This window comes from Sinocyclocheilus anshuiensis, unplaced genomic scaffold (assembly GCF_001515605.1).
Source record: "Sinocyclocheilus anshuiensis isolate Anshui unplaced genomic scaffold, SAMN03320099.WGS_v1.1 scaffold1393, whole genome shotgun sequence".
NCBI lineage: Eukaryota > Metazoa > Chordata > Actinopteri > Cypriniformes > Cyprinidae > Sinocyclocheilus > Sinocyclocheilus anshuiensis.
Window position 1 is genome coordinate 356,132 of NW_015548343.1, and position 16,535 is coordinate 372,666.

General features: G+C 36.2%; 3 protein-coding genes across 5 annotated transcripts in view; 1 reads left to right on the top strand and 2 right to left on the bottom strand.

Moving 5' to 3' along the window:
• The window catches only part of LOC107656584 (germ cell-specific gene 1-like protein), a 9,180-nt gene extending 6,605 nt beyond the window's left edge, over positions 1 to 2,575 (bottom strand). Inside the window, exons 1-3 of the mRNA XM_016444475.1 lie at positions 2,307 to 2,575; positions 1,377 to 1,809; positions 806 to 1,029 (exon numbers count right to left, since the gene is read on the bottom strand). Of these exons, the coding sequence (XP_016299961.1) occupies positions 806 to 1,001 (196 nt within the window). The 5' untranslated portion in view covers positions 1,002 to 1,029; positions 1,377 to 1,809; positions 2,307 to 2,575. The remainder of the gene's footprint in view (positions 1 to 805; positions 1,030 to 1,376; positions 1,810 to 2,306) is intronic.
• A 2,387-nt stretch (positions 2,576 to 4,962) lies between these two features.
• On the bottom strand, positions 4,963 to 12,724 carry LOC107656612 (epsin-1-like). 3 transcript variants are annotated; one of them, XM_016444517.1, is made up of 12 exons: positions 12,655 to 12,724; positions 11,603 to 11,685; positions 11,449 to 11,464; positions 10,933 to 11,022; positions 10,572 to 10,727; positions 9,535 to 9,663; positions 9,317 to 9,437; positions 8,318 to 8,484; positions 7,613 to 8,207; positions 6,761 to 6,871; positions 6,003 to 6,155; positions 4,963 to 5,711 (listed from the first exon to the last, which is right to left on the bottom strand). In XM_016444517.1, exons 4-12 carry the CDS (start codon positions 10,999 to 11,001, stop codon positions 5,311 to 5,313), a joined length of 1,902 nt encoding a protein of 633 aa, XP_016300003.1. In that variant the 5' UTR covers positions 11,002 to 11,022; positions 11,449 to 11,464; positions 11,603 to 11,685; positions 12,655 to 12,724; the 3' UTR covers positions 4,963 to 5,310. The 3 variants fall into 3 exon arrangements, with proteins under 3 accessions (XP_016300003.1, XP_016300004.1, XP_016300005.1); XM_016444518.1 differs by lacking the exons at positions 11,603 to 11,685; positions 12,655 to 12,724 and having other exon boundaries at positions 11,449 to 11,491; XM_016444519.1 differs by lacking the exons at positions 11,603 to 11,685; positions 12,655 to 12,724 and having other exon boundaries at positions 10,933 to 11,016; positions 11,449 to 11,485.
• A 442-nt stretch (positions 12,725 to 13,166) lies between these two features.
• Positions 13,167 to 16,535, top strand: part of LOC107656614 (adaptin ear-binding coat-associated protein 1-like) — a 6,105-nt gene continuing 2,736 nt past the window's right edge. The window contains exons 1-6 of the mRNA XM_016444520.1: positions 13,167 to 13,383; positions 14,377 to 14,477; positions 14,604 to 14,708; positions 14,838 to 14,919; positions 16,005 to 16,110; positions 16,256 to 16,394. Coding sequence (XP_016300006.1) covers positions 13,289 to 13,383; positions 14,377 to 14,477; positions 14,604 to 14,708; positions 14,838 to 14,919; positions 16,005 to 16,110; positions 16,256 to 16,394 — 628 coding nt within the window. The 5' untranslated portion in view covers positions 13,167 to 13,288. The remainder of the gene's footprint in view (positions 13,384 to 14,376; positions 14,478 to 14,603; positions 14,709 to 14,837; positions 14,920 to 16,004; positions 16,111 to 16,255; positions 16,395 to 16,535) is intronic.

The following is a 16,535-nucleotide window of genomic DNA, read 5'->3' on the forward strand; positions in this document are numbered from 1 at the left end:
ATTTGAGTTGAATTACTGAAATAAATTAACTTTTCCACGACATTCTAATTTATTGAGATGCACCTGTATATGCAGTTTGTTGTTTTTTGGGGGGCGTCTGGCAGAGTGTTAGGACCCAGAAGCGGTGAAGCGTGATGTCAGACGTAACAAGCAGATATTCTAAACCACTCCTATCCAACCGTGAATCTGCTATGAGCAAGAGGTGGAGAGGAGGTGCACCACAATAAAACCCCGCCCTTCATTCAATATTCCGATTATCCACATAGATCTTTGATATGAATTAATACTTTTTGGTAATTCATTAAATATTGCAGACTAAAGAGTAACTAGTACTCGGAGTAGTTTTTGAGAGGAGTACTTTGTACTTTTACTTGAGTACTGTTTTTTTGTAGTACTTTTACTTGTAATTGAGTATTATTTCATCAATGTAACAGTACTTGTACTTAAGTAAAAATTTTCAGTACTCTTTCCACCACTGCATTTAACACAGACACAACAACTGATTCTACAGACGAATGCAACAGTTACATTTAAAGTTGGGATGAAATTGTTTTACAGTGTACATTCTTAAAAAGAAATGTTCTTTATATGCTTCCATGGACACTTTCCATTGTACAAAAGTTCTTTATAGTGGAAAAGGATTCTTTAGATAATTAACATATTAATAACACTAAGAAACAATTTTTTATTTAAGAACTGTTTACTGAAAGGTTCTTTGGGGAACCAAAAATGATGGTTCTATGGTTTTGCTGTGAAACCCTCCTTATGTAATCTTTATTTTTAAGAGTGTAGTTACACTCCTTACCAGTTGTATAAGGCTGGCTGTTGTTCTGTCCGCAGTTCTTCATTTTGACAGGCGACAGACAGAGAGGTTTGACCACTTTGTGTGTGCCTTCACACCAGTATGAGGTACAGAAGGCCAAAACGGAGAGCGCTAGGGCCAGAGAGGTCAGCGAGAGAGACAGCAATGACCGATTCCTGCGGGACAAATGCTCCAACATGGTGGAATGATACAGACAGGACCTGATACTGCAATTAACAAAGAAAAGACAACATTCAGGTACAAAGAAAGAAGCTTTGTATGCATATCCACTTACAGATGAAAGTAAAGTTAGAATTTGATTAAAGATGTGGCAAGGGAAAGGAAACAGCGATCAATATGTGGGCAGTTGTGTAGGGAAGTAAGATTACTAAGCCTAATGATTGAAGCAACCATTCAATGTCAAAAGTCAGATAGGAGGAGTTTAAATGTGCGGAAACAAATAGAAATTGAAGATGCAAAGGCAGAATTAAAGGTCAGTGGAAGTGAGATGATGAGCAGAGGATTTAAAGGAAATTAGACAGATGTGAGCATGTGAAAATACACTTGCCGATACCTTAGGTTTCCATATAAAAATGTAGTTGGTGAAATGCAGAAATGGCTCAGAATGTGTTAAACATGTTTCCTTGGTCTACGACCAACAAATGTGGCCAATACGTCCTCAAAGTCAATGGAGATGAGGCTGACGATCACAAATGTTCATGCTGAATATTCAGAGGTGTCTCTCAGATGTATGTTCTTTAGTTCAGCACAGAGATGAAATTGGTCTTAAGTCATGCAGTCCATCAAGAACAACCTTGTTCTTCTTTTTGATTTTGCCCATCTCTCACCTGGTCTCTTTCTTGGAGAGATTAAAATTTTCTGAGTTTTGTACTTATTCCATGTCTTAATCACCAACATCCATTTCTTTGTAATCCTTCATGATCTCTGTTAATCTTTGGGAGAAAGGTACATCTGTCTCTCCTGGTCCGTCCAGAGCCCCCAGACACCTGAGCAACAAACCATATTATCAAGACAGATTAAGTATTATGAAGTAGATTTAAATGTAGATCTTTGTGTCTGATCTATAAATGCAATAATAATTTAAATATTATAATTTAAATACCAATTTATTATTCACATTATTACAACATTATATATGTCAACATTGTATATATATTTTTTCAATTAAATATTTACTTGGACACATGGTGAATTCAAAATATATATATATATTTGGAACAGAATTTTTAAAAGAAACAGACACACAGATCTATGTTTAAATAAGTATGATCACATAAGAAAAAAATAGCATTACGTCACCGTATTTGCAGAGATATATGTGGTGCATATATGGCACTTCTATTAAATTGTTTTTTTAATTGTTAAAAAGTAAGGCAAAATGGACACACATAAAAACGGTCAAATTGGTATTACATTTTCTAAAAAAGTATTTTATGCATTATCAAAAAATATTACATAGACAGAAAAAAGAAATGCAACCCACCTTCAGCCGTAAAGACACTTCACCTCTGTTTCACTTTTATAACCTCACTCTCTCTCACTGTGTATTTTCTTTTATTCATTCTCAACCTCGAGTGAATGTTTATGACAACCCCACCCAGATTTCACTTAATCCGCCCAAGTCCATCTGTTCCTTCGATTCTGCCTCTTTCGATGCTTCCATTTAAATCTCTCTTTCCCTTCGCCTACATTCATCTCCTCCATGTGAGGCTGTTGAATAAAATGGTTCTCTTTAGATGTACACAGTGTCAAGTCCTCCTAAGCACATGTATTTTGTCCTTTCTATAACCTTAGGAGCTTTACAGAGTACATAGTATTGTCCTGGTCTGCATCCTAAACTAAGCAATTTAAATACAACCTAGAAATGCTTTCTTTTTCATGAGTTAAGGGATATAGTAGCCTAATGATTAAAATAATGCGCTGTTGACCCAGTTGTTGCAGGTTAGTGCTAATAAATGACATCACACTAATGCAGTGTGCCTGCAGGAATTTGCTCTGAATAATTGAGCAATTGCTAAAAAAAAACAACAAACTACCAAACATCCTATTATATTGTGCTTTTTTTCTGAAACTTTAGCCGTGAGCCTTTGCATCTTTATGAACAGTGGTGAGTCTCAGAGCATGTGAGCGAAGCTACGTTTTCCGCTCTATGGACGTGCGCTCCACTCAGTCGCTCTAACCGCCCAAGCAAGCGCTCCGTTAATATTCCGCTCACGCTCGCCGTAAACCAATTCCCGCTCAGATCCCGCTCCGTTCTGTAAAGAACAAATTTGCGTGCATTATATTAGATTATAAATTACTGCTGCCTATATCTAGCCTACATTCTGTAGGACTACCTATTGGTCCGGGTCAGTTTTTTTTTAAATAATATTTTAATAGGCCTAAGTGGTGTAGGCTAATATCTTCTGTACTCTGTAGTTCTGTATGTAGGCCTATATACAGCTGTGTGTTAGCTTAGGTCTACAGTTTAACTGAGATTATTTAATAACTACAGAGCTCCGAATATAATTTGAATTAACAATTCGTTTCTACTGAAACAATATCTGAACTCCATAACTGCTCTACTATTCTCGATCTCTACAGATTCTCGATCTCGAACAAGCAAATCACCAAACGGCATTCTGGGTTGAGCGAGTGGCGCTGAGCGTATTGAGCGAGCGGAGCGGAATCTTCAGAAAGGCGCTCTGCGCTCTTAAGGAAATATTACCGCTCCGCTCACGCTCCGCTCCGCTCACATGCTCTGATGAGTCTGGACATATATTCCAGCACTTTCCGTTAATGTAATGATTCCCCTGGTGTTTAAAACACGGTAGTGCAATGGCATAACTCGGGCTCTTCCTCAAGGTTTTCAGAAATATTTGTTATGGAACCTGCCATAACATATATAATTAAGTCACTAGATTGAAGGATATACTTTTCAATGATCTTGTCACTTTATTCTTGAATTGTGCACTTTCACAGGTAACACCACAGGTTTACCATAGCTAGTTAAATAAATAAATAAATCCGTAATAAAAAATAAAACTGTAACCTATAATTGTAGTCAATATGGAAAAGTATGCTTTCTTCATAAATTTTTGAATTTCATCTAATTATGATGCTTTTGCTTATCTTCCAATACCTTCTTCATTGACAGAATAACAGTATAATTCTGACAGAATGAATATCAGGACCAAAACAACAGTCTGAAATAAATAAATAAATACTACACTAATACAAATAAATGTATGATGAATATGCATCTTAATAAACCATTTTATACAGAAAGAACAAGAATTTTCTTTATATCAGTATTCAAGTTTTACCCTTCTCTTCATCAATCCTCTCATATTGTTAATTTACTGCGATAAACAATTCCCAACAAACATTGTGCATGATCGTCACTTGCTGATTTTAGCAGATTTGTTTTGATATTGACCAGAGAACAGATCCATTCCAAGCCAAACAACATACTCAAACAAACAAACAACAATAAAATCAATCAATCAATCAACAAATGTTTTAAAAAGTGATATGGTCAAGTATTAGGACCCTCAAATATTTGATCCATCGCATTCATATGACAACTAACTAATGCATTAAAAATGTTTATGACTGGAATGTCTCTCATCATAAGTCACTACAAGCCACATTTAGATTTTCCAATATGCGTAATTCTGTGTGTTATAGAGAATGATGCTTACGAAAACTGTCTAGGTCTCTTACTTGGTGCCTTCCTTGGTTATTTTGGGGTAGGTTTGGGAATAAACTCTGATTTTTTTAATACACAACTATTGAAAGATCTGTTTGGGTTCAGTAAGATTTTTTAATGACATTTTTGAAAGAAGTCTCTTATGCTCACCAAGGCTGCATTTATTGATAAATATTTCTTATAAGAAATGAAGGAAATAAGAAATATTAACATTTCTTCTTATAATCAATGTTGAAAACAGTTGTGTTCCATAACACATTTTTTCCCAGGATTCTTTGAATAGGAAGTTCAAAAGAACAGCATTATTTTAAATGGAATAGAATACTTAATATTACTACTTACTTATAATATTATTAATACTTAATACATTAATATTTATTTAAAACAGAATCTTTTGTATTGATGTAAAAGTGTTTACTGTCACTTGATCAATTAAATGCATAAAAAAATTACTGACCCCAATCTTTTGAATGGCACTGTATAGCCAAAATCTGCTCACTGGCAGACTATTCCAGTAGATATGACAGATTCCTAAAACTTTATGATTCTAAAACATCAATGAGTGAACATACAAAATTCCTGCTTTAATCTCTCAGTCCATTATGTTGGAAAGACCGGAGTATGCATGCCTTTTTTCCCCAAAACAGAAAGTATATTGTTTTATATACTTACAGTATACTGTTGCTCATTAATATTTAAATATTTGCACACACTTATACACACATAATCAACTAGGATCGATGAAGGAGGTGGGGAAAGGAGAAGGCTAGAGATGAATGGATGCTGGATGGAGAACTCAAACAATTTTATTTCCTTTCCCAGCAGCCCCAGTTCCAGTGCCCCAAACCAATGGAGGTTGCTGAAGAACTGGAGCTTGTGGGGTAACTGTTCCTGTGAGGGACACAGGAGATAACTCACCAATAAGAGTACCTGCAGTGCTGGGTTGTACCATTCTAGGGCTAGCCATGGAAAAGCCCATGTTGGACATAGTCAAAACTGAATGGCTTGTATTCTGAGTTGGAGATGCCATATGGGCGACAGGCACCCCGAAGGCTGTGTTTAGGGACAGGCCATTGGAACAGGGTGTCATGGAGTTAAAACCAAAATAATTTGGGTTTGAAGGCTGTGCAGTAGAACCGCCTGCATTGGATATGCTGCCGCCCAATGGCCTGGTCATGCCTGCGGCTGACAAAAAACCTGGGAAAGTTGAAAGTCCAAACAAAAAGGGATGGTGGGTGATGGGGAGGGAGGGAGAAAGGACGTGGATAGCATATAGAAGCAGGGATAAAGAAGGTTGAGATGGGATCTACATCAACTACGTACAGGTTATGTTCCACATGACTATATGAACTCTAGGCTTGAAAAATACTGCGTCACAAACACTCAAAAATAAACAGCTACTATACAATGTCTCTCTCTCTCTCTCTCTCTCTTTCTCAGTTGCTCTTATTGTCAATGTCTCTCTCTTTCTCTCTCAGCCCTCCTTACCCGGGGCTTTTTGTGTGGGGATGGCGTTGAGAGGGGGCTGTTTAGGTTTGGGCTTGACTGACATAAGAGAGTCCAAGTCCACCAATGAAGCACCTTCTCCGAGGAAGGACGCTGGCTTTTTAGTCTCATCAGCAGTGTTTGTAGCAGTGTCACCTATTGATAGAAAAAAAAATGTAAGGCAAAAATCTAAATGACCTTGTGCTATTGAAACAAGAGAAAGCCGTTTAAATGAGCCTTGCTTTTGGAAAAACAGTTTTTAATTTTATTTTTTATATTATACATTACCTTGTTAGGTTTGGAGTCAGTAAGATTTTTTCTAATAATTGAATACTTTTATTCGGCAAGGATGCAATAAATGTATTAAAAGTGACAGTAAAGACATTTATAATGTTACAAAAGATTTTTATTTTAAAATAACCGCTGTAAAGAACAAAATGTTAAGAACAAAATGAGATGAAAGTTAATCACAACAACAGTTTGTTCTTTTTTTTTAGTGCTAGATATTCAGTGATGTAAAATCTGAAATTGGATAGAACTCAAAAGAGGAATTTTAAACATAGAAAGGCATCTTGTTTAAAAGTGTATCAAACAACTTCTTCAACAGATTCAACTACTTGAACATTGCAGACTTTGTAAAATCTCAGCAAGTAGATTAGATGGCAGCTTGAGATTTTGAGATTTTAGTTCAAAATTGACCATGAAAAATAAGATTTGAGACTGCAGAAACAAACAGAAAAAGAAACCTGTTCCAAAAGTACCATTCTCAGAGGAACCACCCCAAGGATCTGGTCTGCCTCCATTACCGAAAAGGTAATCAGTTGGAGCTGATGGGGCACCCCAGGGGTCAGTCGCAGCAGGGGGTGAAGATGCTGGGAGTAAGTAATACAATGATTAGATTTTTTTGAAAAAAAACATTTTTTGACATACAACAACGGCTTCTCAAAATACTGTTTCATTCATGTTGTAATCTACATTTACACTACCATTCAAAAGTTTGTGGTCTGTAAGATTTTATAATGTTTTTAAAAGAAGTCTCTTATGCTCACCAAGGCTGCATTATTATTATTATTATTAATTATTTTAATCAAAAATAGTGTAAAAATTTTTAATATTGTGAAATATTAATACAATTCAAAATATCTGTAATTGATTTTAATGTATTTTGAAAAGTAATTTATTCCTGTGATGGCAAAGCTGAATTTTCAGCATCATTACTCCAGTCTTCAGTGTCACATGATATGTCTAATATGCTGATTTGGTTCTCAAGAATTACATTATCAAATGTTAAAAACAGTTGTGCTGCTTAATATTTTTGTGGAAACCATGATAGTTTTATTTTCAGGATTCTTTGATAAATAGAAAGATCAACAGAACAACATTAATTTGAAATAAATATTTTGTAACAATTTTGCCCAATTTAATGTGTTCTTCTTGAATAAAAGTATACATTTATTTAAAAAAAAAATCTTACTGACCCCAAACTTTAGCGCGATGGTTTAAATTCACTAAATTTTGAAGTAATTCTCAGTCAGACAATAAAAAAACTAATTATTAGAGGACACTGAGGTGTGTTGTACCTCTCTGGTTCTTCAGTCCAGTCACTCTCTTACCTGCTGTGCCCCAATGGTCATTATCTGCTTTTGAACCATCACCAAATGGATCAGATGTAGCTGATGATGCTTCTAACGGCGCCCCCCAGGGGTCAGAGGTTGCAGGTGCTGAATTCTGTATACTATCCGCAGGTGCCCCCCAAGGATCTGACACTGCTGCATCAGAGTCTTTTGCCATTTCAGCTGGAGCACCCCAAGGATCGTTTGTTGATGGGGCTTTATCCTCTGAAAATCCAGCAGAGTCGCCCCATGGGTCCCTCGCAGCAGATGGAGAACTTTTCTCTACATTCGTAGATCCTCCACAAGGATCACTGGAAGCAGGTGGAGAATCATTCTTGGCACTGGCAGATCGTCCCCATGGATCACTGGATGCAGGTGCAGATCCGTTTGTCCCATCAGCAGATTCACCCCAAGGATCATTGGTAGCTAGACTGGATTCCTTTGAATCATCAGACGGTGGCCCCCAAGGGTCATTGGTAGCAGGGACGGATTCGTTGGATGCATCAGATGGGGCTCCCCAGGGGTCTGAGTTGGATGGAGGCTCTGCTGTCGCTGCTTTTTCCCAAAGATCTGGCTCGGTGTCACCCTCCTTAGCCTGAATCCACAAATTTCCATTATATCAGCTTGGACAGTCTGATAATAGTTAATAGTCAGATAATGTGATCATACTCAACATGACTCTAATGAAGTTTCCATCTCTCTCACCCATCTCTCTGCCTCTTTCCTCTCGGCCTCCAGACGTTTCTGCTCCTCCTTCTTCTTGGCCATGGCGGCGGTCAGGTCAGCCACAGATGGGATGTTGTCCAGGGAAGGCAGCCCTGTATACGGCGGGATCTCTGCTTTTTCTTTATCTGGTCCTGTAGCGGAGGACGCTGAGATAAAATATGAGAGAAAAAAAATTTAATCATAAATAAAAAAAAAAGAACAAAAAAACACTACCATTCAAAAGTGTGTGGTGTGAAATTAAAAATGTTGAAAATAATTTTTTTAAAACAAAGACATTTTTGATGTTACAAAATACTTTCAAACTAATTTCTTTTCAAAGAATCCTGAAAAAAAAAAAAAATTATAAAAATGATTTGTGGGATATTCAGAGTATTCCGAGCATCATACTTGGCCAAGTCATGTCACTTTTTTTTTCTTTTTTTTTTATAAATTACATTCTCAAATATATTCAAATAGAAAACACCAATTATTTCATAATATAAGTTTTAATCAAATAATAAGAGCACAAGAGACTTTAAAACACTAAATAAAACTAAACCAAAAACTTTTGAATGGTAGTGTATATATTTAGAATTTCTATGTTACAAATGTGAATGCGTGTAAAACAAATAAAGAGACCAAAACACTATAACAGGCCTACAGACTTTCTAAATTAGAAGGTTCAAAAAGAAATACAACAGAAGTGGGTGGTTAATATAGTAGATTTAACTTGTTTATGTGTTCTGGTAACAATTTGTGTGTGTCACTTTCTTGGTGCTTCTTATGTCCTTTTTGGAGGTTTCCACTTCAAAAGTGGACAGTTTCCAACTTTCTACCCACTTACATTATATGGAACAGTCTTGACAACCTTGAGTAAATCATGAAAGAATTTTCATTTTAGGGTGCACTGTCTCTTTAATTATATTTAACATGCAAAATAAGTTGTAAACAAATGCTCCATGCATGTTTTCTGTATTGCTCTTGGTTCGTGAGCCTTACCACTGGGAGCCTTTGTCAGCTTGTCTTTTGTCTTCATAGCAAAATCTCTCTCCTCTTTCCGCTTTTCCTCATCCTCAATCAGCACCAACACTATCTTAGCCTTTTCTCTCACATTCACCCCCTACAAAGTGTAAATCCATTAGTGGCAAGCTTTCAGACCTTTCTCCTCTATTATTAATGTAATGGGTGTAAAAAAAAAATCGAATATTTTGCAGTACCTGGTCCTTTCCATCCTTGTCTGTGAAGCTGTATTCTGTTAGGGCTTTGAAAATGTGAATGTTCTCCACACTCTGTTGAGGGATGCGCTCAGACCCCGTTTTCAACAGATATTCAAGAAGTGTTAAAGACTGTAGAAGAAGAAAAGAGAAAACATGATCCGTCAGGTGTTTTGACAATCCTTAATACATACAAGTTTGGGGTCAGTAAGTTTTTGAGGGAAATCTCTTATGCTGAAAAAGGCTGATCAAAAACTAATAGTGTGAAATATTACTACACTTTAAAATAACTGTTTTCTATTTTAATATATCTTAAAATTTTATTTATTCCTGTGATGGCAAAGCTGAATTTTCAGAAGCCAGTCTTCAGTTTCACATTATTCTTCAGAAATCATTGTAATATGATGATTTGCTGCTCAAGAAACCATGATACATTTGAATAGAAAGTTTTAAAGAACAGAATTTTTACTACATTTTAAATTCTTTACTGTGACTTTTGATCAATTTAAATGTAAATCTTACTGGCCTGGTAATACTATTTTACCACTTACATTGTTTAAAGGGTGTTTTATTATTATTGTTGTTTTAAGTACTACTACTACTACTACTACTAATAATAATGAAAATAATACATATTAAAGGGTGTTACTAGGGTGTTTTGGACCAAGTAATTCTATGGGATGTTTGACTAGCAAACATGATTAAATATAAAGTGTAACTCAATCTCTCTTTCTACATCTTTCTCTCTCAATACTACAACAACAGCCATAAGTACATAACAGAGGAAGAAACATCATGGCAGTGAAGCTGAATGGAAAATCCTGCCTGCACATAATCAAACACTGCAGTGGCAGCAACAACGGTCCTGCTGTGCTGACAGGAAAAAGCCAGCCACTGATCAGGTAACATGATCAGCTGCACGATAGTCACATAAACGATCACTTGCTATAAATATTCAATCAGTCTGAGCAGGCAAGCAAGCAGAGAATCTGGTTCCTTAAACCTGGAGACTGTTCTCTTCAGTTCTCTCCTTCACTCACCTTGTACACGTGCCTCCAATTCTTGTCATCATTGAGACGCTTCCAGAGCATGCCCAAAATCTCGTTACAGGCCACCACATTGTAGGTTAGATCCGAGATGTCAGCCATCTGGGAGCTCGATGGCCCCCAGGGGTCATTAGAAGTCGCTTCTCGAACCTACACAACATATCCAACATGGAAATACTGCTTTATATACTAGTTTTAAAAGCACAATAGGCAGCATATGACTAATTAAATCTGATAAATATAAGTGACAAAAGTAATGCAGTAGTCTCACCTTGAAACTTGAACAGGGTCGACTTAAGGGAGATGATAAAAGACTGAGAATAAACTCTGTGATAAAAAGGCAAGTGGAACTCACCTTGACCTCTGCCTCAGAGAAGTTCTGAACAAGATTTTTCAGTTGTCGTCGCAGCATTGAGTGAGTCATGATGGCCGTTTTGTCCTAGACCTTTTTAAGAAAGCCATTTTTGAAAAACTTGCACATTATATTCTATGACACATATGATCCTAAAAACTGCTTCTTTTATATCGCATAACAGAATCATTGTTTGATAACTTTGATAACTAGGAAACAGAGCCTTTATAATATGGCATCCAGCACTATCGTTTCTGGTATTAATCAATTTATAATAGAAGGTATGTCAGAGCAGTCAGATAATATTTATCCAATAATAATAGGATAATTATACTATTATAGTATTTATTAATATAAATTTATTTTTTTTTTTTAAATATATTTTTCTTTTTAGTTAACTATAAAAACCCTGATCAGAACTTATGATATACATCTGCTATTATGGATATGTTATTAATGAAACACACAAGCAAACAAATTTAAAAGGATATGCAATGTCATTTTTTTTGCTCCACTTACCTGATAAATAAAGGATGTAGGAATGGTTGTTGACTGAATTGCTTTTTTTTTTTAAGATTATCCGCTTTTTTTTAAATTTTAGTTACATTTTTAGTAATTTTGCGTTATGATTTTGTCATTTGTATCTTTAATATAATATTTTATAATAAAGGATGTAGGAATGGTTGTTGACTGAATTGCTCAAATTGCTGACAGTCACTTCAGTCCATCAGCTTTTCCCTATGCGGACTTTATGGCCTATAAATCATAAACACGAGGACAAACTCTGTAACTAGCTGCTGTTTTAAAGAAAGAGTTCACCCAAAAATGAATATCTGTCAACCTTTGTATAAATATATAAATATATATGTGCAATACCACTTATATTCATTTGACACTACCCTACATCATATTCTATTCCATTTAATCTACATAGCACACCTGTACATACAATTTTGTATATTTTTGTTTATATATACAAATATGTATATTTTATTCACATATGTTTTTTTTTTTTGTATCTGTGTTATTGTTGTCTCTGTGTACTGGAAGCTTCTGTCACCAAAACAAATTCCTTGTATGTGCAAACATACTTGGCAATAAAGCTCTTTCTGATTCTGATTCTATATATTATTTATATGCTACTCTCTGGTATTTACAACAGCATTTTAAATTTGTAATAGCTATAGAAGACTTTTGTAACAGCAACATCAACAACTTTTCAAACAGCATCATCCTGCCATCAAAATAATGCTTGATTTTATGCTATTTTCAGAAGCAAATCCAGCCTGCGCTGTTAATATTTGCCAAATGCTCTGTGATCCAAATGCTGATTGATTGATTTAGCAGTAGGGCAGATAGACATATTACCAATGCTGCAGACACCAAACACCTATCAGGTTATGTGTGCTTAAAAGCATCATATGATGACAATCACTATACCAGACACGAAAATACAGCACTAGTGCGCTGTCATATACAATAAACTGCGATAATGTCGCATCATACAAGTCTGCAAGACCTGCAAAAGCTGATTTTGGTTTGGTGAATGAAGAGCCATCGCCTTAAAAACGAGGATAATAATGCATGATTATACATTGCGCCTTAGCTAAAGGTTTACATAGAACATCCCTTCTTACGTCAGCTCGAGGACAAATTTTCTGACTGATGGATGCAAAAAAAAATAAAAAATATATATATATATTATTATTTTTTAAATATACCAACCTTTTGGGAGAATGAATGGGAGAGAAGCTGAAAGGCTTTTCCAGAGTCTAGCGGAAATTTCCGCTTCCGTTTACGGCTACCTGTCAAAAAACGAACACAAACCTTTTACTGAATATTCATGAGATGGGAGTGACGGTTTGCAATGCGTGTAACACACTTATCCGCTGGATAGAGAATATTTAGGATGGGCGTGGCTTTGTGGTTTACGTTGAAACCAAGACCCACAATTGTAAACAAACCTGCCGGATTTTTTAAATTTTTTTTTGCATTTAAGCCCTTAGCAAATAAATAATAGACAATAAACAAATAATATATAAATTATGAATTTAAAGAGTTCGTCAAATCTTCTACTTGGTCTATTGAAATTCCAAGTGGACACGAACAGGCGACGAAAAGACAATCTCTGGACAAATCCGCTAATCCCAACATCATGGTTGCGAATGCACTGAGCCCGGTTTCCATAACAATGAGTCGATCCATACACCCTCAGATCTGATGACGCGTGATTCTCAAGCTCGTGCCTGAGGCATCACTGACGTCACTGACGCTCCAGTGCCTGTGGAAGCGGCTGGCCCGCAATAACAAATCGGATGAAGACAGAAATATTGCTCACATCCACTGAAATCAGTTCAAGATGGCGTCCGAGGTGGAATACGAGTCGATTCTGTGCGTGAAACCAGATGTCAATGTTTACCGCATCCCGCCGCGGGCGTCGAATCGCGGATACAGGTAAATTAAAGGATATGCGGGCCTCAGCCCATGGCAGGTGTCTGTTCTGTAAATAATGTTGGAATACCATTTTGTCTTGGTTGTATCAGCACTATACTGCAATTATAGCATTTTTATTATTATGCGCATCGTGGCGCAGAGACAGTGTATTGTCATTGGTTTATCATACAGTTCTGCTGATAGAAAGAAAAACATCATGTGATGTCAGATACTTGGTGTGTTTGTCTACGAGCTCACGACTCAACCTTAATAGGAAGTGGTCTAGAATAAGCAAATGAAAATTTTATTACACTTAGGAATTATTTCATGCCATTGAAGTGCATAGAGCATTTATCATTTGCATTATTCTGTTTATATATAATATGTTATTGTGTTTATGTGACGTGTGTTTTCAGGGTCGTATATGTGGTCCAGTTTATATAGTGTATAATTAGCCCTAAAAACTCTTGCCCGCAGAGAATGTGATAATTCACTGGCACACATTTTAGAGGAGAAATCCCAGTTGTATTCCTTCATGAGGAGCTTGAAAGCTTGTAATAGTTCTGAAAATTGCAATAATACTGCTGGATTTGCCATAAACTGTGGAAAGGTGTTAAATGCCACTGTCTTCTGGTCAGAAGACCAGAAGATGACCAGAAAATAACAAGAAGATCTGAACAGAAGACATTTAACCCCTTTCCAGACATTTTAATTAGAAAGTACAAGATCAGAAGGAAAAAAAAGAAACCTGGATCAACAGAAAGATCAATAACATGCATTTAGAAAACAGGTAGGGTGATAATTCATATTCAGTATTATTTTAGTGACAATCACTTTTTTTTACTCATTGCTGTGATGTATCCGAATGTTTGTCTACACCAGAAAATTATTTATTATTTTCGTTGTTAATCTCATCCAAAAAAATCTTTCCATTAAAAAAAAAACACATCTACAGTTGTGAAAAACACTTAATTTGATGGACTTGAAATTACATTTCTGCTGTGATAATGGCAGGGCGGCTGACTGGAAGTTAGACACTCCTGACTGGACCGGCCGTATGCGCATAACAGCAAAGGGGAAGGTGGCTTATATCAAATTGGAGGACAAAGTCTCAGGTTAGAAATCTGCATATTGATCCAAACAAAAAAAAATGACCTGAATATTTGATTGGATGACTCTCAAAGACATTTGAGCAGCAAAAGAAGCTCTTAATTGTCCCCTTTTTAAATCATTGTTCTCAGGTGAGCTGTTTGCTCAAGCGCCTGTAGAGGAATTCCCTGGCATTGCAGTGGAGACAGTCAGCGATTCCAGCCGCTATTTTGTTCTCCGAATACAGGATGACAATGGTTAGTGTATCATCTTTAAACTGACCTTATTTTGCATGCCCTGTCATAATGGAATGTCTCGCAAATAAGTTATACTTCACTTCTATATTACGGTTTAGACATGCATTATCCTTGCTGCCTGTATTTTAGGTCGGAGTGCATTCATTGGTGTTGGGTTTGGAGACAGAGGTGATTCTTTTGACTTCAATGTAGCACTGCAGGATCATTTCAAGTAAGTTTCCATCAAAAATCATGTGATTGTTTATGACTGGAAATGCTTTTGTATTTGTAGTGACATCTTGGATGCAGATGGATGTTTTTAGTTTCTTTTGGGGCGTAATAAGCAATGCTAGTATGTACACACTTTAAAAAAGGTTCCAAAAGGTTTTTTTTTTTGCAATGATGCCATAGAAGAACCATTTTTGGTTCCACAAAGAACCTTTCAGTGAACAGTTCTTAACAGAACAATGTTTTCTTAGTCTGAAGAACATTTGAAAAATCTCAAAAACATTTGTCCACTATCCACCTTTTACTGAGTAACCAATGAGCACCGCCATGATGGATTCTAACTTCCATTTGGATGCTGTCGTGTTCCGGTCTCCATAGAAATCCATGTTAAAACGGGGAAAAACGATGGACTGAATTAATTAAACTGAAACTTTTGCAGTGTAACTAAATATAAAAATGTGCACAGGGTTAAGCTGTGCTGTTGTTGGCTGCCACAGTAACAGTAATAAACGTAAGGAATTCCTGTAAAGTACTTCTTTTGTGTACCAGCAAATCTGTCCGTGTCCGATGCTGTATGCGTTGCATTCTATGTCAAACGCTGACAAGAGAAAACAAGCATGGCTTGCAGCATCTAAGTTAAAATACTGTGTGTAAAATAATAAAATAATGTGTGCTCTTATCATTTTGTGGACAAAGTCCCCCGAGTGTATGTAGGAAATGTGCCCTCAATTTGTTTTCAATGCAGCTAACCTCGGGTCGCTTCATGTCATCTACCCTCTCATTAAAGTTTGACAGGTGAATTACTGCAAAAATCAGTCACTGTGACACTGTAAATGTAAAGTGAAACCATTTTCATAGGTTTAACGTTATTTTATTAGCTCGGAAAATACGTTAATTTGACTAGAAATGTAAAGCATTGTTCCAGTATGAGTCAGTCGAAAGGTGGATAAAGAAACTTTTGTGGAATGGAAAGTTTCTATGAATGTTAAAGGTGCATCATGGAACTACCAGTGCCAATAATGAACCTTTATCTTTTGTGTACAGTTTTTGATTTTTTTTTCTTAATATTTCCTTCTCTCTTTCTGTAAGGTGGGTGAAACAGGAGAATGAGATCAAAAGTTCTCAGGCTGCAGACTCAGGACCCAAACTGGATCTAGGCTTCAAAGAGGGACAGACCATCACACTGAATATCGGGGTAAAACTAAACTAAAATGCAAAACAGCTGAAAACTACTTTTGGAATTAGATAAAAAATAGAATATACAGTGATTTTTTCATGCCCTCATATCATAAGTAAACATGAGTTTGTGTTAAATTAGAGAAATGTTTTTTTGTATTTAGCAAGGTAAAAAGAGGGACAAGCCCCGCCCGCAGAGCTCAGGAGGCTTGGGGCTCCTCCCTCCACCTCCAGGAGGAAAGATAGCCCCTCCTCCTCCATCCAATCACGACACAGTACAGCCATCAGGAGGAGCACAAACAAGTACATCATTTGACCCAATTACTGCTTAAATATAAACTAAAACATCCTCTTTTCTTTGATTTACTTTAGATTTTTGATTTTACATTTACAGAATTATATATACAGTATATATATATATATATATATATATATATATATATA